We start from the raw sequence: 24,514 nt of genomic DNA, 5'->3' as shown, positions 1-24,514 counted from the left end.
GGGATGCTGCTCCAGACGCTGGTGCCGTGCCTCGCCGGGTGCGCCTTCCTCCTGTCGCCGCTCAGCGAGGGCTGCGGGCCGGGCAGAGGCCACGGCAAGCGGCGGCCGCCGCGGAAGCTCCCGCCGCTCGGCTACAAGCAGTTCAGCCCCAACGTGGCCGAGAAGACGCTGGGAGCCAGCGGGAGGTACGAAGGGAAGATCAGCCGCCAGGCGGCGCGCTTCCGGGAGCTCAGCCCCAACTACAACCCCGACATCATCTTCAAGGATGAGGAGAACACAGGTGCAGACCGCGTCATGACTCAGGTGACTCCCGGCTTCCGTAGTGCCCTTGAGCTGCACTTTGCTCCGGTCTCTCCGCGCCGTTATCGTTTCCTTATTTCGTGTTGACTCGAGGCGCGTCGTGGGTTCAAAGTACGCAGGAAGAAAAAGTTACATTACTGATTACTCTGAACAGGGAGTGGAAGCTGGACCTGCCCGGGATGGCGGTTCCGTCCCCGGCTCCGGGCGGGCAACCACCCCATCCAAAGACGGATGAGCGGTCGCTGCTATTTACAACACTTCTGCCTTCTGTCGGATTTGATTGGCTGTCGGGTCACGCGTCCGGCCAGTCGCCGTTTGGACCCTCAAAGCGTTTTACGAGCCGCGCGTCATGGATGTGGCCCCTGGTGGAATTTATTTGACTCCCAGTTTCCCCGGGAATAAAGTATTTATATCTGGCTCGTTCAGACCGCGGGCTTCCTCTCCGAGCTTGCGGCTCTTATGTCCACAGACCCACGTGCGTGCGTGCGCGGGGAATGAATGCGCGCACTCCCGTCTGGAGCTGTCACCTCGCCGCGCGCACCGCGACAACCATCAGCAGCCTTTAAAGGCAAAATTAGCGAGCAGGAGGAATTAGAGTTCCTGCGTTATCGGATGAATTCAAGCCTGTGTTTCTGGACCCCCCCCCCCAAAAAAAAACACGCCTGATTCAAACCTCAATGCCGTTTCCTGCAGCGCGCACCCCGAGCCGCTGCGCGTCGCCGGCGCTGACCTGCGCGCAATTTATGGTCGCCAAGCCGCAGCAGAAAGACAGCCTCACGTTTGTCCTTTACTATTCCGCGTTTGTTTTCACAGCGCATGCGCACAAATAGCCGCCTCACTTGCGTGCGCTTCTTGATTCTGGCTATTTGTCCACGCAGCATTTATTCCGGTTCGGATCGATCGATCCAAACAGCAACTTCCTTCAGTTCGGTCATCAATCATTTCGTTGGATGCGGTGCGTAAAGACGCACAAACAATGGTCTTTGATCATGCATCATTGTAGAGTGGAGCCCTCCCGACTCCCAGACGCCACGTGACCCCACGCACCGAGGTGTGCCGGCGGGCCCAATGTTTGTGCAGCCAGCGGTTTAGTGCAGACCCCCCCCCCCCCCCCCCCCGTCGATCCGGATCCCCTGAAAGTAAAACCAACAGAACCCCTCGCCTGATTTATGAAGTCCAGCTCGTTGCTGCGACCGCGGAGAGAAAACACGCGAGTTCACGTCCACAGTGGACGCTGTGTGGAGGCGTCTGTGGCCAGCGGGCATCGAGCTATTCTTATCGCAGCCAACGTGGAAGGAGACGTTTATAGCGCGTAATCCCACTTTTCACCCGAGCTCCGCGTGGACGTGGTGAATGACGTTTCCACGCAGCCAATCAGCTGTCTCCGTCTGGGCTGCAGCGCTGCAAAGACAAGCTGAACTCTCTGGCCATCTCGGTGATGAACCTGTGGCCCGGGGTCCGCCTGCGGGTCACGGAGGGCTGGGACGAGGACGGCCACCACTCGGAGGAGTCGCTGCACTACGAGGGCCGGGCGGTGGACATCACCACGTCGGACCGGGACCGGAACAAGTACGCCATGCTGGCCCGGCTGGCGGTGGAGGCCGGCTTCGACTGGGTCTACTACGAGTCCAAGGCCCACGTCCACTGCAGCGTCAAGTCAGGTGGGCGGAGACTCACTCAAAGCTTTCTGATCGATCAGGGTCAATCGACATTCACCTCACCTTCTCGAATCAGGTAGCGGCAGGGTCACGTGCACACCTGGGGCCGTGCACCTTTCTTCCCTCATAACGTGATGGATCCGCTCCTCCATCCCCGATCATGCGCGAGCTTCCTGGTTTCCTCCTCTGTTTCCTGCTTCCCCTTCCTCTTCGCTCTTCCTCGTCTGCAGGCAGGTCCATCAGTTCTTTCTGAACGTGTCGCGGTCCCAGAACCACGGAGACCAGAACCCGGCGCGCTTCCGTTTGAATCAGCGACGTCACCGGTAGTTTGCATTTTGATTGGCTGCAGGGTCATTAGCATAAAGTTCAGAGGTCAGGAAAGGAAAGCCTCCGACCAGCATCGAGACAAAGGCTTATTTAAACGTAAAAACCTCACATGCCCATATAAGGAGCCCCTGTTCAGAGAGCATGACACAGGCGCGATGAAAGTCACACAGGCGCGTAGAAATGAGTCGACACCCCTCCGACACATTTCACACTGAGTGGTAACGTTTCCCTTTTCTCCCTCTGTCCCCTCCTCCTCTCTCCTTCCCTCCCAGATCGGGTTGCGAGGGCCCAGTCCTTGACTTGATCAGAAAGGCAACCAATCAATCAATCAATCAATCAAGTTGGTATTTTTCCTCCGTTTTTTTCTCCTCTTTCCCAGAAAACAGAAAAGAAACGCTCTTAATAATAACAAATGAAGGAACGAGCTGGAGTCAGAGGAGGTGCCCGCTAGGGGGCAGCAGAGCTCATAAATATGAGAGTAGGAGATTCAAACCCTTCAGGTGACATCACCTGGCCTGAACTTGCCGTCCCTCCCCAGATAGATTGGACGTGTCGTCTCGGCAGAGTCTTTGTTCCGGGAGGCCGACGGGACATTTTTGTCCTTTTGTCCCGCAGACAGAATAAAGACATGCCGTGTGACCGGCTGTCTCCTCCTCCTCTTCTTCAACAGACCACTCGGTGGCAGCTAAATCCGGAGGGTGTTTCCCCGGGGAGGCCCTGGTCACGTTGGAGGGCGGCAGCCAGAAGGCCGTCGGTGACCTTCGCCCCGGTGAGCGAGTCCTGGCCTCGGCGGCCAGCGATGGCAGCGGGGAACTGGTTTACAGCCAAGTCCTGACCTTCCTGGACCGGGACCCAGAGACCCGGAAGCTCTTCTACGCCCTGCAGACGGAAGCAGGAGCCCGCCTCTCGCTCACCGCCGCCCACCTGCTGTTTGTGACGGACGGGAACTGCTCAGAAGGGGCGGCGCCGGCCCCTGGCGCCCTCAGGGCTCTCTACGCCAGTGAGGCCCGGCTGGGACAATGTGTGCTGGTGTCATCTGGGTCAGGACGGAGACGCGGCGAGGGACGTCTGTCCAGAATCACCGGGATCAGAGTGAGGAGCAGCAGGGGGGCGTTTGCGCCGCTGACCCAGGAGGGGACGCTGGTGGTGGACGGGGTGGTGACGTCCTGCTACGCGGCGGTCCCGCATCACTCCATGGCCCACTGGGCCTTCTCCCCACTGCGGCTGATCCACAGGTGGACTGGGTCCACCGGGAGCCCCCGTGACGGGATCCACTGGTACGCACAGCTCTTACACTGGCTGGGGAGGACGCTGCTGGACCCGGGACGCTTCCACCCACTGGGCGTGGCTCAGGGCGACAGGTGAGGAAGGGGGACACAGGTGGAGCCCAGAGGTTCTGGTTCCTGCTGAGACCGGCCCGGATAGAAACGAACGGGCCCGACCCGTGAAACAGTCTAAAGCCCCGGATCAAAGGCATTCCGTTATTGATTACCCTTTAAAATATTGTCTGGGGACATCTTTAAAGGTGCACAGTCCCGGTCCAGACCAGTCCAGGTAATCCATTACTCTCTTAGTTACTTTAAGAGTATTCGTGGCATTCCCAGGGGAGTATTTATGGGATGTAGGTGAGTAGTCCGGAGACGTGACGTCACGTTCCTGTTTAATCAAAAATAGAAAGTATTTAAGCGTCATGAAATAAATCCAACAACGTTTATGGATTTAAGAGATATTATTAAAGATTTATTTTTGGAATTAAATTGTATAAATAAGCTGTGTGTCGTCTCGTTATTGTGTTACACGTGAACGCACCACCAGCCGGGCGGCGTGGTTAAGGGGGGGGGGGTCCCGGTGGAGCAGGAATAGATGTGTCCGTGCGTAAAGACGCATGGACGCAACAGATGTCGGCTAATAATAACAAGCTGCTGCGCCTTTAAGAGGATGACCGAGGAGGACACCTAATATGTCCCACATCGAGCTCAAGTCTTCATCAATTAACGGAGCGGCGCGCGCAGGGACGGACCGGACTTGGTGTCACCGTGCCCGGATCCAAGAAGCCGGCGGGACGCGCGGGCGACGCGCAACGAGCTCACACCAAGACAGCTCTGCTTCAGCGCGTTTCTCCTCCTCCTCCTCCTCCTCCTCCTCCTCGCCGGTCCTGTCTCAGCGTCTCCGCCGGGGACACCTCCACGCCGCGCGACATGGCCGAGACCGGGAAAGGGGTCACCGCAGGGAAGCTGGCCATTAACGTCCAGAAGAGGCTGACCAGGGCGCAGGAGAAGGTACAGGCTGGCGCGTCACCGGCACGCTTTCCTTTAAACGCCGCTCATTTACGCACCGGCGATGACGTCACAAGGCCTTGACGCTTTATGATCAGTGGGGTGTTGCATTTAAGTACCTACAGTAAACAGTTCAGCTCTGGGTTATTCCTGATCGCTCCTGTTGTTAAGCCTCTATTCACCTCCTCCTGCTCCTCCTCCTCTTCCTCCTCCTCCTCCTGTCAGTCAGCTTTCATTCTGGGTTCATTCCTCCCAGGTGGTCTTTCTGCTTTGAACCTAAAACAGACTGCAGGCTGCTGAAACCCTTAATTTAAAATGAACCTGCAGAGAGGGACAGGACGGCCTCCCACAGACAGGAGGCGATGTTTCAAACTGCTGCCCCTCCGGATGTTCTTCTGCAATCATAAACGATTAATATATATTTACCCCGTCAATATCAGGAAGTAGAGAACACAGATTAAGAGTTTAAATGTCTGGAGGAAATTATCCTGCGGCAGGTAGAGCGGCGAATCCAACTGTCGGACGGTCCTTGAAGGCAGCATTGAAGTCAGTGAACGTCTCACCGAGCCTCTGAGTGAAGAGGAAGGTCAGAGTATCATCTTCCTCCGGAGGTGGAGGAGGGGCGCGCCGGCTTCAGCTGTCCGATGTGCTGGCACGCCGCCCCCCCCCCCCATCCAACGCCACGTTCACTTCCTGTTGTTACTCCGGCATCTGTCCCGTCCAATCAGGACGCAGGAAGAGGTTCGGAATAATGACTCAATGTTCGTGTTTTGTCAAATCCAAACTTTACGTGATTGTTTTAATTGACGCAGTAATGATGTCATGATGTGGGAGATGATGATGATGATGATGAAGATGATGATGATGATGATGATGATGGAGGACATAAAGCGCTTTTATACTCAGGAGTGACTCACACTGTTGAACCGTGATATCAGATCAGCTGACAGAATGAACCTGAGCTTCTACTGGTGCCGCTGTTGTTGTCATGGTGACGTGATGTCACCCACTCAAAGCATGGCGGAGGAGGGGGGGCGGGGTGGCGATCAGGAGTGGAGCTGGGAGTCAAACAGGTGACATCAGCAGCACCTGAACCCCCCAAGAACAAACCAGGTTCAAATCCAGTCAGGAATGGTCGTAACATTATTATTACCTTATTATTACCAGTATAATCCGTCACATTCCACCGCTTCCAAAGTTACCAAAAGTCCTGTTCTGCACACCTGTCCGTCCTTCCCAGGACTCCCAGCATGCTTCACTGCTGTGGGCGGAGCTTTGTGTGTTGGCTGGGGGGGGGAGGGTTGTTCTATCTATAGCCCCACTCCTCATCGCCCTTAATACCCTCGACCGTGTGTGTGTGTCTGCTTACCATCGGTGTTTCATTTCAAACTGCAAAAATACACACACACACACACACACACACACACACACACACAGGTGACATTCTGGTGAGATCTTTCCAGACGTTTTGGGAATCACCTGAATGCACCGTGAGACATTTGAGCGCCACACGAGTTGGGACTGGAACGGATACAACAGTTGTGTAGTTCTAAATATACGCTGTCTCTGAATGGGTCTGATGAACGGAGTTGGGGTGTCCTACTGTACCTGAACTCAGCGTGAAATAAAATACATTTCACGGCCTGTCAGAGGAATGCTGCGACAGGGGGGGGGGTCATACCCTAACTGTGTATAAAGTACTAGCAGCATATATTGTGTTTATTAGTGTGTGTGTGTGTGTAGGGGAAGTCCCTCGTCGCCATGGTGATGAGGTTTGTGTGTCCGTCACAGGATTAAAGCAGCAGGTGTTGCTGCCCCAGGCCTGACCCCGCCCCCGTCAGACCAGATTAGACGATGACCTTGTCAGACGGACTACAACGACCACGTCTGGTAGTTGTAGTAGCGCCGTCCCCTCACAGCAAGAAGGTTCTGGGTTCGGTTTCGTTCAGTGTCTGGGTCATCAGCGTTTGACCTTTGACCTCACACCTGGCGGGCAGCAGAGATGCGTTCAGGCGTCTCATTTCTACAGAAAGAGTTTGAGCCTGGTTTCTGGAAACACTCGTCCGGTCTGAATCACTCGCAGATCAGATCAATAGATTGGCGGGTGGGTTTCTGATCGGGTGTGATTGGTGTCTCCTCTGCAGGTCCTGCAGAAGCTGGGTAAAGCAGACGAGACCCGGGACGCCGCCTTTGACGAGATGGGGGTTAACTTCAACAAGCAGATGGTCCGTGGAAGTTTCTCCTGTGTCTCTGGTTCTACCGTGTTCTATTGTGTCTCTGGTTCTACTGTGTCTCTGGTTCTACCACGGTCTATTGTGTCTATTGGTTCTACCACGGTCTATTGTGTCTCCTGGTTCTACCACGGTCTAGTGTGTCTCCTGGTTCTACCACGGTCTAGTGTGTCTACTGGTTCTACCACGGTCTATTGTGTCTCTGGTTCTACTGTGTCTGGTTCTACTGTGTCTCTGGTTCTACCACGTTCCATTGTGTCTACTGGTTCTACCACGGTCTAGTGCAGGCATAGGCAAACCCAGGCCCGGGGGCCATATGCGGCCCGTTGGTCTTTTTAATCCGGCCCGCCAAACTTGTCCAAATTATATAATTAAATAAAATTGTATTATGATTAAGCCTCATTAATTTGACCTTTTCCCTGTAATGCTACCTGTAAAAGGCCAAATCCTTTAATGCAATAGCTTTCATTTGTCATTTATATTCGCTCACACAAATACTCCATCCATCTGTTTCTGGCCCGGCCCATCTGTCAAATTTTAGAACCTATTGTGGCCCGCAAGTCAAAAAGTTTGCCCACCCCTGGTCTAGTGTGTCTACTGGTTCTACCACGGTCTATTGTGTCTCTGGTTCTACTGTGTCTATTGGTTCTACTGTGTCTCTGGTTCTACTTGTCTTTAATCCGTCCTCACACTCGTCTCTTGTCTCAGGCTGAAGGCGCCAAACTGCACAAAGACCTGAAGGCCTACCTGGCAGCGGTGAAAAGTGAGCGTCCACCTTTCATGTTCCCCTGAGGATCACCCACATTTAGGAAGCGCCAAATATTCAGCTAGAAAACAAAGAGACTGATTTTAGTGTATGTGTCGTGACTTCCTGTATGTGATGCCGTGACTTCCTGTATGTGATGTGTGACTTCCTGTGTCTCCCAGCGATGCATGACGCATCCCGGCGGCTGCAGGACTGTCTTGCTGACATGTATGAACTGGACTGGTTTGGTAAGGAGGACATGGACACGCTGGCGGAGGTGAGTCCAACAGGAAGTCACCGCTAACAATTTCCTTTCTGTCAAGGCAGTCTGTTGTTTTCTATTCTGTCTTAGTTGGTTTGTTCTGGTTCCTCCTCCTTGATCCTCCTCCTTTGACCCTTCTCCTTGTTCCTTCTTCTTGACCCTCCTCCTTGCTCCTCCTCCTTGTTCCTCCTCCTTCTAACACTCTCTCTCTTTCTTGACCACATGCATCTGTCCTCCTCCCTGAAGGAGATGATAGAAAAGGAGTTGGACAATATCCTGGAGGTAAAGCAGCGACTGGTGTCTCCCAATGGAGGTTCTTGAATATCAATCTGCCTCACAGTATAGGAGCGTATTGATCCCTGATTGACTTATTGATCGACTGGCTGCTTCAGAGAACAGACAGGGAGAGCAGGAAGTAATTCTGCTGGTTGGAGTCCAGGCTCTGATCAGTCTGACTCATGCATACGTGCAGGTGAAGGCAGGTGAAGGCAGGTGAACTCCTAACGGCTCAGTCGACCTCGTTAGCGTGGTTTGGACCGGATCTTGTCTTTGTGTGTTCCAGGACACGGACACGCTGTGGTTGGACTACCACCAGAACATGACGGATAAATCTCTGAGCACGGTGGAGGCGTACCTGGTTCAGTTCCCCGACATCAAGGTGTGTATGACGCTGTGCCTGAACACGCCTCCTATTCTTCCGTAGTTGAATTTGCTGATATTCAGAATGTATAAAGATGATTGTTTGAGTATTATGGGATGGAGCGTTGCCAGCAGGGCGACATCAAAGCGTCATACGTGTCAGCAGGGCGACATCAAAGTGTCATACGTGTCAGCAGGGCGACATCAAAGTGTCATACGTGTCAGCTGGGTGACATCAAAGCGTCATACGTGTTAGCAGGGTGACATCAAAGCGTCATACGTGTCAGCAGGGCGACATCAAAGCGTCATACGTGTCAGCAGGGCGACATCAAAGTGTCATACGTGTCAGCAGGGCGACATCAAAGCGTCATACGTGTCAGCAGGGTGACATCAAAGCGTCATACGTGTCAGCAGGGCGACATCAAAGTGTCATACGTGTCAGCAGGGCGACATCAAAGTGTCATACGTGTCAGCTGGGTGACATCAAAGCGTCATACGTGTTAGCAGGGTGACATCAAAGCGTCATACGTGTCAGCAGGGCGACATCAAAGCGTCATACGTGTCAGCAGGGCGACATCAAAGTGTCATACGTGTCAGCAGGGCGACATCAAAGCGTCATACGTGTCAGCAGGGTGACATCAAAGCGTCATACGTGTCAGCAGGGTGACATCAAAGCGTCATACGTGTCCTCGTTGACCTGCTGCAGGCCCGTATCGCCAAGCGGGACAGGAAGATGGTGGACTTCGACAGCGCCAGGCATCACTTCACCTCCTTACAGAAAGGGAAGAAGAAGGACGAGGCCAAGATCGCCAAGGTAATGACCAGCGTGTGTGTGTGAGTGTGTGTGAGTGTGTGTGAGTGTGTGTGTGTGTGTGAGTGTGTGTGAGTGTGTGTGAGTGTGTGTGAGTGTGTGTGAGTGTGTGCGTTTACTGAAGCTGCTCGTTACACTAACACGGATTATTAATTGATTAACAAATGAGTTTGCCATGAACTGTTTGCTTTGGTTCTCTTCTCTTTTCTTCCTCTCCTCCCTCTCCCTGTATCCTCTCTCTCGCCCTTCCTCTCTCTCCTGCATGGTGTGAGTGGTCAGCCAGCGGCCCTGTTGGAGATGGCGACGCCCAGCTGGGCTCAGGGTTTGATCTCAGCCCACCAGGTGGCTCAGACTCACCTGTCCTACAACCAGGTGACACTCTGGCCCATCACTGACCCCCCCCCCTTCTTCCTCCCCTTGGACCCCCCTCAGGCATTAGCATTAGCAGCATTAGCAGCAGCATTCAAACACATGGTCTGTCATGACGTCCCACAGCTGGTTGTAGTTTGAACTGGTTCTGATCACGAGTACAGAACCTGAGGAGCGTCCGGTCCCGCTCCAAAGTCCTGTCTGCTTCGTCTAACGTCACAGCTGTGTCCTGCCAATGTTCTCAGTGATCAGTGTTATTGAACAGATATATTAATAATGTGTGTGTGTGTGTGTGTGTGTGTGTGTGTGTGCGTGCGCAGGCAGAGGAGGACCTGGGTCGAGCTCAGAAGATCTACGAGGAGCTGAACGTGGAGCTCCAGGACGAGCTTCCAGTCCTGTGGGACAGGTGAGACATTTGGTCTCTTTTAGTCTGGGAGAAAGCAGTTTACCTGTTTAACCTGTGTGTGTGTGTGTGTGTGCGTGCGTGCGTGCGTGCGTGTGTGTGTGTGTGCACGCGAGCAGTCGTGTTGGCGTCTATGTTAACACATTCCAGAGTCTGGCAGGTCATCAGGAGAAGTTCCACAGAGAGATGAACAAGGTGAGTCCAGCTGATCCTGTGATTGGTCGAACCCACTGGACTGATCAGCTGATTGATTGATTGCTTGATGCATCTCTTCAGCTCAGCCAGAACATGAACGACATCATGACCAAGCTGGAGGAGCAGCGGGAGCTGAAGTAAGCACAATGCTAGCTTTAAGATTCTTCTCACTTAGTGAGGACAAATGGGAATGATGCCCCTTACTGCCCCCCACTGCAGAAAAGGTGCAACAGCAAAGAGAGGAGGAGCCAGCAGGTAAAGGTGCTGGTTTAAAGCATGATGCTCATTGGCTAACAGCTGCAGGCTAACCGCTAACCCTGACTGTAATCATCTAAGAAAGGGGTGTCAAACTCATTTCACACCGCGGGCCGCATACGGACGATGTCAGGGGGGCCGGACCATTAAAATTGTAGCATAAATAAATAGCAAAAATGTCTTTCCTTTGTTTTAGTATAAAGAAGTACAAAAACATGAGGAAAAACTTGATATTTAATGAACTATTCTTTGACAAAACATTTCATGAATTACCTCGGATTCCTTTAGAGAAACGTGCAATTTACTTTTATCATTCACATCAATGCATTGCAACTGATCCCATTGATTGTACGAAGGCACAAAACTTTATTGAAAAATATAGTAATGCACTTTAAGATTAAATGAGACTTATAAAGAAAGGGCTTTTTAAACCATTTACACATGTGCATATCAAATCTAAATGGAATCCCTGCCTACAGCTTACAACTAAAGAGAGTGCCCTTCAGATCCGCGTCACATTGCAAATCAATTATTTCTAGCGGGATGTCGACACATCAGAAGCTTTAACTGTGAAAACAGAAAGTTCTGTTTCAGGTTCACCAAATACCTGAACGCGTCTCTCAAACTTGTCTTTGTACCGTTTCACGTGCGCATTCGGTCTCGTCACACGCACGTCTCCCAGACAGGGGAAACGAGCAGGAGCGCCGCTTGCCCGTATGCTGTTTGGTCTGTCTCAGCGATGCAGCGTGTCTTCGACTCTGACCAACACAGTGCGCCCCCTAGCGGATTATTCTTGAAAAGCATTTAATAGAAAAAAAAAAAACGTTTTTGTTTTTTCAAAATGCATCCTGCGGGCCTGACAGAACCTCCTTGCATGTTTGACACCCATGATCTAAGCGTTCAGTCGCCCTCCTGTGGCCGCAGCTGAGAACTGCACGTGGGATGAGTTTGCTTTTTTCCTCCCTTCCTTCTCTTCATTTTCTCCTCCTCCTCTTTTCTCAGTGATGAAGCCGACCACAGCGAATCGGCCGGCTCTCCACCGCAGGTAACGGAAGCACAGCTGCTGCTGTTGTTGTTGTTGTTGTTGTTATCCAACGACGGCCGTCAATGACCCCAAACAATATTGATTGATTGATTGATTGATTTTCTACCTGATGGGTTCAGTGAAGATGAGCTGGCTCTTATAAAAGTGTGAAAAAGGAGGCCAGAATGAGAGAAAGAGGACGGATGAAGGACGGAAGGCCTCTGAAACGTCCCCCCCCGCTAACATTTCTCCCTCGCTGCGTTTGCATGTGTGTGGTTCTTGGTTTGACCCGCGTCCCGTCCCAGAGGCCCGGTCCTCCTCCCAGCCGGCCTCCGGCCCAGCTGGCTTCGTCTCTGGACCGGGGACAGCAGGACGAGGACCCTGGACCAGAGCAGGTCAGACCGATGCACCGATGGTGTGAAATGTAGAACCTGCTTTTAATAAAGCAAACTCAGGCGTGCACCGACGCTGTCGCCATGACAACCCGATCGATCAAAGAAGGAGCAGAACTTTCCCTTTTACGTCTTCCTCACTTTCATTTCACTCGTTCTGTCTCTTCCTCCACGGAAGGCGCCGTCCTGGGACTCGTGGGTAAGCATGGCTTCCCGTCTTCTCATTGGACAGCTGGACTTCCTGTCTCTTATTTTCCTGAGTGGGTTGAATATTTACGAACTGTTCCGTCATCCAAACGCCCCCCCCCCCCCCACGCCCATCCTCACTGCTCCTCTTCCTCCTGCCCGACCTCAACCCCACACGACGCTCCCCCCCGCCCGGAACCCTTTGCAGCGAGAGACAGACCAGCAGTCTGAAGACCAGTACCGGGAGGACGCCCCAGGGGGCGGGGAGTACGACGAGAGCACCACCCACTCCGGGTGGGAGGATGCCGGACCAGTCGGGGGTCAGGAGGGCTGGACGGAAGGCGGAGACCACGGCGCTCGTTCGTACCCCGAACCCAGCTGGGAGGACGATGGCGTCCCAGTGGGACAGGGTGGCTGGGGGGACGGTGGACAGGCCCAGGTAGTCGGATAGGGGGCGGGAGCAGCGTCGGCGAGACGCCGTCAAACATGTTGAACCAGGACAGGAACCTTTTTAGCTCCTTTCCTCCGACTCGTCTGACCAATGGCTTTAACCCTTTGTTGGACTGCACCAAATGAAACACCAGGACTTCCTGTCTGTCTCTGATGCAGGCTGCGGCGACCAGCGGCGCCGAGGGGGACGTCCCGCCAGGGTTCCTCTACAAGGTCAGACATCTGAGGCATCATCCTCCGTCCCGTTCGGCGTTCCTGTCCAATGAAACGCTCCCGTTTGTCTCCCGCAGGTCAAAGCCGTTCACGATTACGCCGCCACTGACAGCGACGAGTTGGAGCTGAAGACAGGAGACATGGTTCTGGCTCTGGCCTTCGACAGCCCAGACGAGCAGGTGGGTCTGCCCTACATGTGACTGGCCTCTGTAACATGCACCCATGTCGGGGTTTCGTGCACCTGAAGACCCGGGCTCTGCCCCCCCCCCCCCCCCCGGCTGGGTTTGTGTGTCTGCAGGACGATGGCTGGCTGCTCGGGGTCAAGGAGTCTCACTGGCTGCAGAACAAAGATATTTCAGCTAAAGGCGTTTTCCCTGAGAACTTTACCCAGAAGCTTTGAGCTCGCTGCCTCTGAGAGTTGCTGCCTTGCTACGGTGGCCTGGAAGCGCCTCGCCTGGAGAAGACGCCGTTAGAGGCCGATCGGGACGCGATTGGAATGTGTGCAGAAATAAAACCAAATGAAACGGCCGAGTTCAGATCGAATCCGGCTGTGCTTTCATCCCTGAATGTTTAGATTTGTGCTGAGAAATGACGGGTTGGATTCAAGAGGGACAAATAAATACCAATAAATAAACAATGAGGCGGAGTAAACATGTTCGATGCTTCCTTCTTGCACCGAGCGTTTGTCTGTGCGGCGCCAGGAACCCGACCCGACCTCAAGGTGTTTCACGTACATAAAATAGTTCTCTACCTTTGGACATCCCGCGTAGATCTGGAGAAGAGTTAATAAATAATCAATATGTTAGCGTTCGTCGAAAAACCACCTGACAAGGAAAGTTCCTGAAATAAATCCAAGATTATATGGATAATTAAACGTTATTAAGAACTTTGAAGGAAGGTGAAACTGAATACAGACCTGATTCTTACCATTCCTTCCAGCAGCTGAGGGTCAGCTCTCCCTCTTCATCATCCTCATCTTCATACATGAGAACAATCAGAAAGGCTTCCATTTATCTTGCAGATCTTTAAAACGCCGCCGTCTCCTGGTGCTGGTGGCTAACTACGCTAGCATTAGCTAGCACCACCTTCCGCTCTGGAGGGAAACCGACCTGAACTGTTTTACCGTCGAGACGTCGAGTCACAAAGTCCCAAACTCACGAGCAATTGCAGCACTTCAAGACGAAACTATTTATTGACGCTCTCACAGATACAAAATAGAGTTTTTCCTTTCAATAGAATAGCATTTAATGTTGTTTTTTTAACTTTTTTATTCATTTTCTGATTTGCGTGGGGTACGGGTTAGCAGCACATCCAGCGATTTAAATGACATGAAGGCACATCTTCAGGTCATCTTCATTTACATTTAGACATTACATTTCACTTTTGAAGGTCCCTGAACGCATCCCACCAGAATCGCTATACTTCCTGTCCTTAAAGCAAAAGAAGATATTTTTGACATCATCATAATGTCTCTCAGAACACAACAGGCACGTGTCTTTCTTCATCATAATCATCATCATCATTGCAGCGAGAAAAAGCCAAGGTATGATTGGAGGGTGAGGAGCTGGAGGCCGGCCTGGGTCCCACTGGTTTCACTGGGGGAGCGCTTTGAGGATGGCGTTGACCTCCTCAGCAACGGCCGTCAGGGCAAACTCAAACTGGTCCTGGAAGGAAGGAGAGGCTCCCATGAGTCCACAACCCGATTCGGTACCCGGACGCATTGTCTGGTTGCCGTGACGACCACTGACCTTGGTGCGAACCATCCCAGGCCTCTGGTCTCGAACGTGCTCCAGCGAGGCGGCGATGTCGATCTCCTTCACGCCTGTAGGGGGACACACATCCTGCCTCCTGAATATGTGGTTCGGATCTTTGTTTACCGGACCAGAACCACATTCTTTTGATGTGGATGATTTTCATGTACCTAGATATAAACCTCACCTTTAGCCATACGATTGAGAACCATGTCAATCAGGATGTAGGTCCCGGTGCGGCCTGTTCCGTCGCTATGGAAACAACACAAAGCGATTTTAGCCAATGCAGTCTGATTAAAGACTATGATCCGTTTGCTTCACCTGCAGTGGACGATGATGGGGCAGGATCGTCCGCGGTAACACTTATTCACCTTCCTGTGGAGACAACAGACAAAACGATGAAGACAGGCTCTGATGATGATGAAGATAAACGAGCAAAGCTTTTACTCATGATGAATTAAAGCATCAGCTGATAGACAAAGACAGAGAGAGAGGGAGGCAGTGGACAGACGGGCAGACAGACAGGCAGACAGACCTCCCGCTGCAGCCACATCAGTCCATGATCATTTTTGTGACTATGCAACTGGACCAGACTACTAGCTGCAAACCACAAGAACGACACAGACAGACATGTTGACAACAAACCTGCTGTCCTCCGTCGCAGGACGGGAGGACAGGAAGACAGGGGGACAGACTGACGTTTAATTTCGTCTCAAATATCTTTTCTGTTGCTTTATATAAGATCGAGTCACGGGATCCAGTTTTATCTTTTGTGCGTCTGCATGGGGAGGAGGGGTTCTACAGTACCTGCGGAAGTCCAGTAGGGGGCGCGTGGAGGTGGGGATGCCCTGAGCCGGCCAGCTGAGGAAGTGGAACTGAGTGAGGGTCCGGGTCTCCTGCGTTTGCACGTTCTTCAGGTAGAAGCTGCGCACCAGGAAGTCATTACACCAGATGTGCTCCGACACCAGGTTCACCTGGACGGAATGAAGTACACCTGTTGGAGGGTTCTGAGTGGTCAGTGAGCGCCCTCAGACGTCCAGCGTGTCCTCACCTCGTAGATGTGGTAGAGGGACGAGCCCTCATCGGGCCAGTAGCGGTCGCACTGCTTTTCTCCGTCCTCCACCAGAGCCGTCATCATCACTATCACCGTGCAGCCATTCTCCCACACCGTCTAAACCAGAGCAAGCGTTCACCGTCTAATCCAGAGCAAACGTTCACCGTCTAATCCAGAGCAAACGTTCACCGTCTAAACCAGAGCAAACGTTCACCGTCTAATCCAGAGCAAACGTTCACCGTCTAAACCAGAGCAAACGTTCACCGTCTAATCCAGAGCAAGCGTTCACCGTCTAAACCAGAGCAAGCGTTCACCGTCTAAACCAGAGCAAGCGTTCACCGTCTAATCAAGAGCAAACGTTCACCGTCTAATCCAGAGCAAACGTTCACCGTCTAATCCAGAGCAAACGTTCACCGTCTCATCCAGAGCAAACGTTCACCGTCTAAACCAGAGCAAGCGTTCACCGTCTAAACCAGAGCAAACGTTCACCGTCTAAACCAGAGCAAACGTTCACCGTCTAATCCAGAGCAAACGTTCGCCGTCTAAACCAGAGCAAACGTTCGCCGTCTAATCCAGAGCAAACGTTCGCCGTCTAAACCAGAGCAAACGTTCGCCGTCTAATCCAGAGCAAACGTTCGCCGTCTAATCCAGAGCAAACGTTCGCCGTCTAATCCAGAGCAAACGTTCACCGTCTAATCCAGAGCAAACGTTCACCGTCTAATCCAGAGCAAACGTTCACCATCTAATCCAGAGCAAACGTTCACCGTCTAATCCAGAGCAAACGTTCGCCGTCTAAAGCAGAGCAAACGTTCGCCGTCTAAAGCAGAGCAAACGTTCACCGTCTAATCCACAGCAAACGTTCGCCGTCTAATCCAGAGCAAACGTTCACCGTCTAATCCACAGCAAACGTTCCCCGTCTAAACCAGAGCAAACGTTCACCGTCTAATCCAGAGCAAACGTTCCCCGTCTAATCCAGAGCAAACGTTCACCGTCTAATCCAGAGCAAACGTTCACCGTCTAATCCAGAGCAAACGTTCGCCGTCTAAAGCAGAGCAAACGTTCACCGTCTAATCCACAGCAAACGTTCGCCGTCTAATCCAGAGCAAACGTTCACCATCTAATCCAGAGCAAACCTTCACCGTCTAATCCAGAGCAAACGTTCACCGTCTAATCCAGAGCAAACGTTCACCGTCTAATCCAGAGCAAACGTTCACCGTCTAATCCAGAGCAAACGTTCACCGTCTAAACCAGAGCAAGCGTTCACCGTCTAATCCAGAGCAAACGTTCACCGTCTAAACCAGAGCAAGCATTCACCGTCTAAACCAGAGCAAACGTTCACCGTCTAATCCAGAGCAAACGTTCCCCGTCTAATCCAGAGCAAACGTTCACCGTCTAAACCAGAGCAAGCGTTCACCGTCTAAACCAGAGCAAACGTTCACCGTCTAATCCAGAGCAAACGTTCACCGTCTAATCCAGAGCAAACGTTCGCCGTCTAAAGCAGAGCAAACGTTCACCGTCTAATCCACAGCAAACGTTCACCGTCTAATCCAGAGCAAACGTTCACCGTCTAATCCAGAGCAAACGTTCACCGTCTAATCCACAGCAAACGTTCACCGTCTAATCCAGAGCAAACGTTCACCGTCTAATATTTGCTTTAGTATATCTTTCTGTCTCGCCAACCTGCCAGAACTCAGCGATGGTGTGTGACAGCGGGCCCTGGGTGGCGATGTAGGCCGGCATCCGGGGGTCATGCTCGATCTGAAGGGGGGGCGGGACAAAAGGACAAAGGTCATCCAAGGAAGTCTGTCTCCCGGTCGAACCACCGTCCCACGGATCCATTTGAGTCAAACAGGAATGACGCTCACGATGGTGCTGGCGTTGACGTAGTCGGAGCGTGACGGGTTATTCTCCACCTTCAGCTTCACCCGGGCGTGGTCGTCTGAAAAAGAACCGCATCACCGCGACCCTTGAGCAGGGCGTCGTTTTGTCTGCTGGTTCACCCTGACGGAACACCGCTGGGACTCACAGGGCACGGCGTCGGGGCAGCGGTTCTTCTTGACGTTGGCGTCGCTCTGCGCCACGGAAACGGCGCTGGGTTCGGCCTGGTAGGAGCACAGCGCCTCCCACTCCTTCATCAGACGGTCCTTGTTCCTCAGGTGGTCCTCCATGTAGGCCTGAGGCGTGAAACGGGGCAATTAGGACGGAGGTTCCCCCGCTTCATCCCGACCGCAGAACCGGGACTCACCAGGATCATGTGACCCGTGGAGATGTCCATGTTGGCCTGGGCCGGCTCCTCGCACCATGACGGCGTGCTGCTGTGGGAACCGGGACTGGGCTGAGCTCCTTCGCTGAACTGGGAGGACACGCTGCTCACCCTGGAGTCGGCCCCGCCCCCTCCCGCCGCTCCTCCTCGGCTCGCACCGAGGGCGGCGGCCTCCAGGCGTCCGAAGGCGCCTCTGGAGGCCATGTGCTGGCGACACAGGTCCTGATGAGTTTCCCCACACTGCTGTATTAGTCTTTGAGGCCTGAAACGCTTTGATCTGATTGGTCCACAGAGACCATTTAAACGTGATGTCACTGATCATGCTGTTCACCTGGTACTCCTGCTGGCTGGACCCGCCCCCCTCCGGGCCCAGGCCCAGCTTTTGAGCCGCCAGCCGGTGGGCGTGGTGACGCAGGCAGGCGACGGTCATGGCCGTCACCAGGACGCTGCCGATGGACGCCATGGCCACCAGCGTGGCGAACACCCAGCGGGAGCCGGGCTGCACGCGGGGCTGCACGCGGGCCAGCAGGGGCGCCGCCCTCCCATCATTCCTCTGTGGAGGAGGGGGGGGGGGCAGATTGGTTGACTAGCATCTTCGTTTTTATCCACCTGCTGCGCGCCTTCTTCTCTGAGGCTCCACCCACCTCTCCGACTCCGCCCTGCAGCACCGTCAGGCCGGTCTCTGAGTCCATCAGGTGCTTGTCTGCTGCTGCAGGGATGAAAGGAAGGGTGAGAACATCCCTGAAGAAGAACGGCGCAACATGCCCCGCTGCCCCGCCGCCCCATTACCCCACTGCCCCACTACCCCGCTGCGCCGCTGCCCCACTACCCCGCTGCCCCATTACCCCGCTGCCCCATTACCCCGCTGCCCCGCTGCCCCGCTACCCCGCTGCTCTTTACCGGCTTTTTCTGCCACGTCTCCGGCCGTCAGGTTGTCGGCGTTCGGTCGGATCCGGAAGGTGATCGCAGGTCCGACCACACTGCAGAGGAAGAACACAAGAACACGCCCACCGGGACTTAGAATATAACGGAGTACATTTACTCTGTATTTGGGACAGTAACCGAGTACATTTACTCTGTACTTGGGACACTAACCGAGTACATTTACTCTGTACTTGGGACAGTAACCAAGTACATTTACTCTGTATTTGGGACAGTAACCGAGTACATTTACTCTGTGCTTGGGACAGTAACCGAGTACTCATTTACTCTGTACTTGGGATACTAACCGAGTACATTTACTCTGTACTTGGGACACTAACCGAGTACATTTACTCTGTACTTGGGACAGTAACCAAGTACATTTACTCTGTGCTTGGGACAGTAACCGAGTACATTTACTCTGTGCAGCTCGGAGGCCGGCTGCTTCAGCGTATTTTGTGTACATGTATATATCTTGTGTATTTGGATTTAACTTTCATGACGTCCGTGTTGGAGCCGATCCAGAGGTCAAGGACCTGACCCTGCCCTACGTGACGTTGGAGACGGAGGAGGCTGCAGGCCGCGCGCACACACACGCACGCACTTCTTCCATTCATTCATTCCTGTGAAGTGATTCCGATTGGTTGACAGAGGTGACACGCCACCTCTGATTGGTGACGATGAATCCGTACTCCTCCGTCTGCGGCGCCGCTTCGTTCTTCATCTTTTCTTTCGGCTTAGCCGCTCCTGAAACTTTCTGGACTTCTGGTTGGACGGTCTTGGAGGTGGTGGGCGGAGCTACGGGGGCTGCCATCCAACCCTAAAGGTGTTTCGATAGCCTCGTTAGCGGTGCGTAATCCAGAGCGATGGCGTTTATGGCCGTAAACTCACCTTCTTTCCCGCTGCAGCGTTTCCATATTTATCTGAACAGCAAGAAGAACACAATCATCAATAACGCAAGACAGAAGTCGTCCATTTGTATCTGGACATAAACGGCAGCCGATCGGGTCAACATTATTTAAGAAGAAGAGTTAGACACCGGATGAGGAGGACATCCTCTTTATATAACGTGAGACAGGCGTGCAGCAAGGACTCGATCACACTCTGGGGGGGACAGACGGTGCGCTGGGACAGCCTTAAACCGACCTTTGACCCGTCTGTGGGTGACGGAGTCGTCCAGCTGGGCGTCGTCGTCCTTCAAGTCGACGCTGTAGTGATCGAGCAGCAGGGCCAGCCGCTGCAGGGAGCGCTCTGAAAGCAGAGAGACGTCTTCTAATGTCTTTCTTTCAAAATAAAAGCATCCTCCAAACTACTTCCCCCTGCCTCAGTGGACCGATCGAACATGTCTTTCTGTCGTCTCTCACCGTCCAGCCCTGACAGAGCATCGAACTTGTCCTGCGCTTTCTTCCCCAGCTTGTCCTGCTGCTGCTGCTGCTTGCTGAGCTGGGCCACCTGGGAAATGTAGTCCTCATCGAAGTCCACTGGGAAGTCCAGCTCCGGGAAGAAGGAGGAGGACGAGGAAGGGGGCAAAGAGGGAAATCCTGCAGCTGCTGCTGCATGGCGGGAGAGGGACTGCACAGGGGAGGAGGAGGAGGAGGAGGAGGAGGAAGGGGAGGTGAGGTAGAAGGACACCAGATCCTGGAGGAGCTGCCGGTCTCTGTCCAGAGGGCTTCCTCTGGATCTGGATCGAGAGGCGGAGCTGAGGAGTGGGAAGGCCGGATTATCATCCAGAGAGTTGAGGGAGCGCTCGTCTTCATCACGGTAGCCGAACCGCTGCTGCTGCAACACAGAAGCAGCGCACCTCAGTGGACAGCGGGACATAAAGGACACGCCCGTCCGGTACCCGTCTACCAGACCCACCTGGCGGTAGGTGTACGGGTCCAGCAGGGGGGTCTGCATGTGGATGGAGGACCTGGACGGGTCCAGGACCACGAGGTCCATGTACTGCCGTATCACGTCGCCGTCGTCCGGCTCCTCCTGAACCCGCCGTGGACCGCGGTCTGGCAGTCTGGGAAAGACGTCCTTGAATTTCCTCGTCCCGTATTCTGTCCATCTTGCACCAAGACAGTCGAGGGAACATTCTTACTGTTCGAACCGCCTTTCGTGGAGTTTGGAGGAGGAGCCAACGGTGGGGACACGACTCAACTCCTGGCTGATGATGTCCTGGGTGAGGTCGTCCCTCCAGGTCAGACCTGCAGGACCACAGAGAGACGCACGCGTCTTTCACGCGTCCCGACTTCAGGGGGCTTGAAAGCTTTTTGAGTTCATCTGTACTAGAGACCCACCTTGCACCATCAGGTCCTTGAGGACTTCCTGGAGCTTGTGCAGGACCGGGACAGACACCTGGTACTGGACGGGCTTCCGGTGAGGAGACTGGCATTGTCCAAACAGACCGTCTGCAAAAAGAAAAAGCAGCAGGACACAGGACAGGAGCTTCATGCTGGGACGTCCACCCACAGCCAGCCCTCCTTCAGTGGGTTCTGTTACCGTGCCGACAGTTGGTCCACCGAAGAGACAAATGAAATCAATAGAATCCCGGAGGACGGTTTGATGGATAAAATTAAATCGCGACGAAGTATGTTTACTTCAAGGAAATATTTGGATGAAGTATAACGACCATAATAAACCTTAAACACGCACAAGACATTTATAGGGACATGATGCGTGTGTGTGTGTGCGTGTGCGTGTGTGTGTGGGTGCGTGTGTGCGCGTGTGTGTGTGTGTGTGTGTGTGTGCGTGTGTGTGTGTGTGTGAGGGCAGTGGTGAGTCATCACCTCCCCCCATGTTCCATTAAAATACAAACACACACGAGGGAGATACGGTCGTCAGGCAACGGATGTGACCGTTGCCATAGAGACGGCCAGGAGGAGCGCTGATTGGCAGAGCGGCTGAAGGAGGGAGCGCTTATTTATGTCAGACTCTTTCTGAATCTCATAATGAAACCAATCATTTCTCTCTCTCTCTCTCTCTCTCTCACACACACACGCACACACACACACACAGACACACACGCACACACACACACACACAAACACACACACACAGACACACACACACACACACACACACACACAGACACACACAGACACACACGCACACACACACACACACAAACACACACACACACACACACACACACGCACAGACACACACGCACACACACACACACGCACACACACAGACACACACAGACACACACGCACACACACACACACACACACAAACACACACGCACACACACAGACACACACGCACAGTGATGACTCACACACACAAACAGACACACACACCTACACACAGACACAGACACACACACACACACACACACACACAGACACACACACACACACACAGACATACACACACACAGACACACACACACACAGTGATGACTCACACACACACACACACAGACATACACACACACAGACACACACACACACAGTGATGACTCACACACACACACACACCGACATCCGCTAAAGTGAAATGAAAATTAGTTTATTCATTGAAGTCTGGAGACATTTTCAACATTGAATCACTGGACCTGGGATGGAACCGGCTACAGGGGGTTCTGTCAGGATGGAACCGGCTACAGGGGGTTCTGTGAGGAGGGAACCGGCTACAGGGGGTTCTGTGAGGACGGAACCGGCTACAGGAGAGTTACATTCTAAGAACATTCTGCGTGCAGTGTCGGGCGGCCCGACCCGCCTCAGTGACCTTTGCCCCTTTGACCAGGAGTCATGTGACTGATTCTCCTCCTCCTCCTCCCATGCAAATGTTGATCCCTTGACATGATCTCGTCTCCGCAGAGACAGACCACCTTCAATAACCCTGCTACACGTGCACGCTGGCTCACGTGCACGCTCCTGTAACGACGCGCTAACGATGTTTGCGCCGGCAGGAAGAGAACAGAAACCCACTGAGGGATGACGGACCGACAACGCGTCGCAGCTTCCTGAACATCGGCCCGGCGGGACCCTCGGCTCTGGTTCTGGTCCCGCTGCGTTCAGGTACCGTAAATATCAGCGCCGTACTGGGAAAGAGGGGCCCAGCCTCTGGGGAGGGAATACCCGGGAAGCTTTAAGGTCACCGAAATCAGAGCACGACTGAAATCCAAACTAAACTCGCGTCTGCAGAACGTTTCTGACCCGGTTCTGCTGAGCTCGGATGATCCCGGGACGGTGAACAAAGTCCAGGCAGGACACACGGAATCCTGAATCACCCTCAAGTGTAACGAGTAAACGCGTCCTCACCATCGCCGCACGGCTGGTCTCCGGGACAGAGCTGCCTCTCAAACAAACAACCTGCAGACACACAGGAAGACGCAGGAATCAGCGCTCACGCAGCCCGAACCGGGGGGGACACGCGTCCTAAACCAGAGACAGACGGACAACACGGGGACGCTGGTCACACAACGCCCTCGTCATCCGCCTGAACGACGATCGCCGACACCATCTTCTCTTCCGCGGCCGAGCTTGAAGCGATTCTTTCCTTTGTAATCAATAAAACAGTCAGATAATCGTCTCCATGGCGACGCAATCAAACTTCCTGTGCAGCCGCCGTCATGGGGGGGGGGGGCGCTGAGCTGAACGTCCATGATGACTAATCTCTGTCCTCTCCTCTGCCCACGCAGCCGTCCCTCCGTCCTGATGGCGTGCTCTTCTTCCAGTCCGTCCCTCCGTCCCGCTCTTCTTCCTCCTGACCGGGGATCCGGATCTGGCGGGTCTGGTCGGGTACCGGCCCCGATGTGGGCTCGGGTTCCACTGATCCTGGATGTCTTCCCATCTGAGCCGAGGTGAGAGCTGCCGACGGGATCAGACCCCTCCCTTGGGTTCTTATTGATTAGCTGGAGCAGACCGAGGCATTGTGAGGCCCCAGGGCCCCAGACGGCCCTTTGGATGACTCGGACCGGCCCGTTTCTAAATGTTACCTCTTCAGGATGCTGAGAACCTTCACACAACTTTCTAACCCACATGGAAACAATAACTGCCCACAGCTGATCGGCTTTCTAGCCTGATCATGTATTGATCGACAGGCCCACAGCGACTCTCCTCCTTGTTGTTGTAGTTCTAGAATGAACTACATCATGAGTCATCCGCGCTGCTCAGACGCAGACGTCACTGCGACCAGGAGGAGGAACGCGCAACAGATACGAGATGACGGCGGCATCTTTTTTACGCACAGAAAACTGATCGGAAAGAAAAGTCATCCTGCAGAGAAATACGACCGAGAGTCAATAAAATAAAAGTGCAATGACTCATCAATGATCCGCGAGCACGAACTCCGAACACGCGGACACGCTCGTCTTCGGGACTTGCGCGCCGCCGCCGCCGCCGCCGCCTGGATGCTACGAGTTCATCAACGGGGAAGCGCGTCCTCGTCTCTCGGTCCTGGGTCGGACCTTACCGTGTCGGGTGGCCGCGCAGAGCCGGCAGGAGGCGGTGAGGAGGAGGCACAAAGCCGCCAGGAGCTGCGGAGACCTCATGGTACATCCAGGAGCGAGGAGGAGACAGCGGCCGCTTCTACCAGCCGCCCATGCCCGAGGAAGGGAGAGGCGAGGCTGCTGCTGCTCAGGGCTGATGGAGAGGGGGGGGGGGGGGGGGCGAGAGAGATAGAGAAAGAGCGCGACCGGCCCGCAGGGGGCGCTACACCGCAAAATGGCTCCTCCTCGCCGCCTCCTGCCTCCGACACAGTTTTAACAGATTCTGTATTTTGTTTGATGTTCTTCTGTCGGCCTTCACACAATTCCGTTATGTTAGCATAACGACAATAAAGAATCTTGAAAG

At 53.7% G+C, this 24,514-nt stretch overlaps 3 protein-coding genes across 3 annotated transcripts; 2 read left to right on the top strand and 1 right to left on the bottom strand.

Annotated features, from left to right (window-relative positions):
• The first annotated feature begins 3 nt into the window (after window positions 1-3).
• LOC137911987 (indian hedgehog B protein-like) lies at window positions 4-3,650 on the top strand. Its single transcript, XM_068756334.1, has 3 exons — window positions 4-303; window positions 1,700-1,961; window positions 2,956-3,650. The coding sequence occupies exons 1-3, from the start codon at window positions 4-6 to the stop codon at window positions 3,648-3,650; spliced, it is 1,257 nt and encodes a 418-aa protein (XP_068612435.1).
• Window positions 3,651-4,264: 614 nt separating this feature from the next.
• On the top strand, window positions 4,265-13,387 carry bin1b (bridging integrator 1b). The gene is made up of 16 exons (XM_068756253.1): window positions 4,265-4,564; window positions 6,706-6,786; window positions 7,501-7,555; window positions 7,720-7,814; window positions 8,362-8,457; window positions 9,145-9,252; window positions 9,939-10,024; window positions 10,141-10,216; window positions 10,298-10,353; window positions 10,436-10,471; window positions 11,474-11,516; window positions 11,801-11,890; window positions 12,066-12,086; window positions 12,683-12,736; window positions 12,814-12,915; window positions 13,035-13,387. The coding sequence occupies exons 1-16, from the start codon at window positions 4,484-4,486 to the stop codon at window positions 13,134-13,136; spliced, it is 1,182 nt and encodes a 393-aa protein (XP_068612354.1). The 5' UTR covers window positions 4,265-4,483; the 3' UTR covers window positions 13,137-13,387.
• A 941-nt stretch (window positions 13,388-14,328) lies between these two features.
• ptprnb (protein tyrosine phosphatase receptor type Nb) lies at window positions 14,329-24,213 on the bottom strand. The gene is made up of 22 exons (XM_068756364.1): window positions 24,135-24,213; window positions 22,982-23,032; window positions 21,011-21,121; window positions 20,812-20,917; window positions 20,586-20,733; window positions 20,090-20,504; window positions 19,872-19,976; window positions 19,617-19,648; window positions 19,391-19,545; window positions 18,705-18,784; window positions 18,449-18,513; window positions 18,136-18,357; window positions 17,787-18,026; window positions 17,568-17,715; window positions 17,407-17,480; window positions 17,222-17,299; window positions 15,539-15,658; window positions 15,295-15,461; window positions 14,809-14,862; window positions 14,675-14,739; window positions 14,485-14,558; window positions 14,329-14,400 (listed from the first exon to the last, which is right to left on the bottom strand). Exons 1-22 carry the CDS (start codon window positions 24,211-24,213, stop codon window positions 14,329-14,331), a joined length of 2,661 nt encoding a protein of 886 aa, XP_068612465.1.
• Between the last annotated feature and the right edge of the window lie 301 nt (window positions 24,214-24,514).

This window comes from Brachionichthys hirsutus, chromosome 24, assembly GCF_040956055.1.
Source record: "Brachionichthys hirsutus isolate HB-005 chromosome 24, CSIRO-AGI_Bhir_v1, whole genome shotgun sequence".
Classification (NCBI taxonomy): Eukaryota; Metazoa; Chordata; class Actinopteri; order Lophiiformes; family Brachionichthyidae; genus Brachionichthys; species Brachionichthys hirsutus.
The sequence above is the reverse complement of the archived record's forward strand: the minus strand, read 5'-3'. Positions and strand labels throughout refer to the sequence as shown.

What these genes read in the sequence shown, in the direction of transcription:
- bin1b (XM_068756253.1), top strand. Translation starts at nt 4,484, where the DNA reads ATGGCCGAGACCGGGAAAGGGGTCACCGCAGGGAAGCTGGCCATTAAC. An exon ending in TTCAGTTCCCCGACATCAAG is followed by an intron (nt 8,458 to 9,144) that starts GTGTGTATGACG and finishes GACCTGCTGCAG; the next exon opens with GCCCGTATCGCCAAGCGGGA. An exon ending in CGCCAGGGTTCCTCTACAAG is followed by an intron (nt 12,737 to 12,813) that starts GTCAGACATCTG and finishes TGTCTCCCGCAG; the next exon opens with GTCAAAGCCGTTCACGATTA.
- LOC137911987 (XM_068756334.1), top strand. Translation starts at nt 4, where the DNA reads ATGCTGCTCCAGACGCTGGTGCCGTGCCTCGCCGGGTGCGCCTTCCTC. An exon ending in CAGACCGCGTCATGACTCAG is followed by an intron (nt 304 to 1,699) that starts GTGACTCCCGGC and finishes TCTGGGCTGCAG; the next exon opens with CGCTGCAAAGACAAGCTGAA. An exon ending in CCACTGCAGCGTCAAGTCAG is followed by an intron (nt 1,962 to 2,955) that starts GTGGGCGGAGAC and finishes CTTCTTCAACAG; the next exon opens with ACCACTCGGTGGCAGCTAAA.
- ptprnb (XM_068756364.1), bottom strand. Translation starts at nt 24,213, where the DNA reads ATGAGGTCTCCGCAGCTCCTGGCGGCTTTGTGCCTCCTCCTCACCGCC. An exon ending in CACGAAAGGCGGTTCGAACA is followed by an intron (nt 20,734 to 20,811) that starts GTAAGAATGTTC and finishes CGTCTTTCCCAG; the next exon opens with ACTGCCAGACCGCGGTCCAC. An exon ending in TTCATCGTCACCAATCAGAG is followed by an intron (nt 18,785 to 19,390) that starts GTGGCGTGTCAC and finishes CTTCCTCTGCAG; the next exon opens with TGTGGTCGGACCTGCGATCA.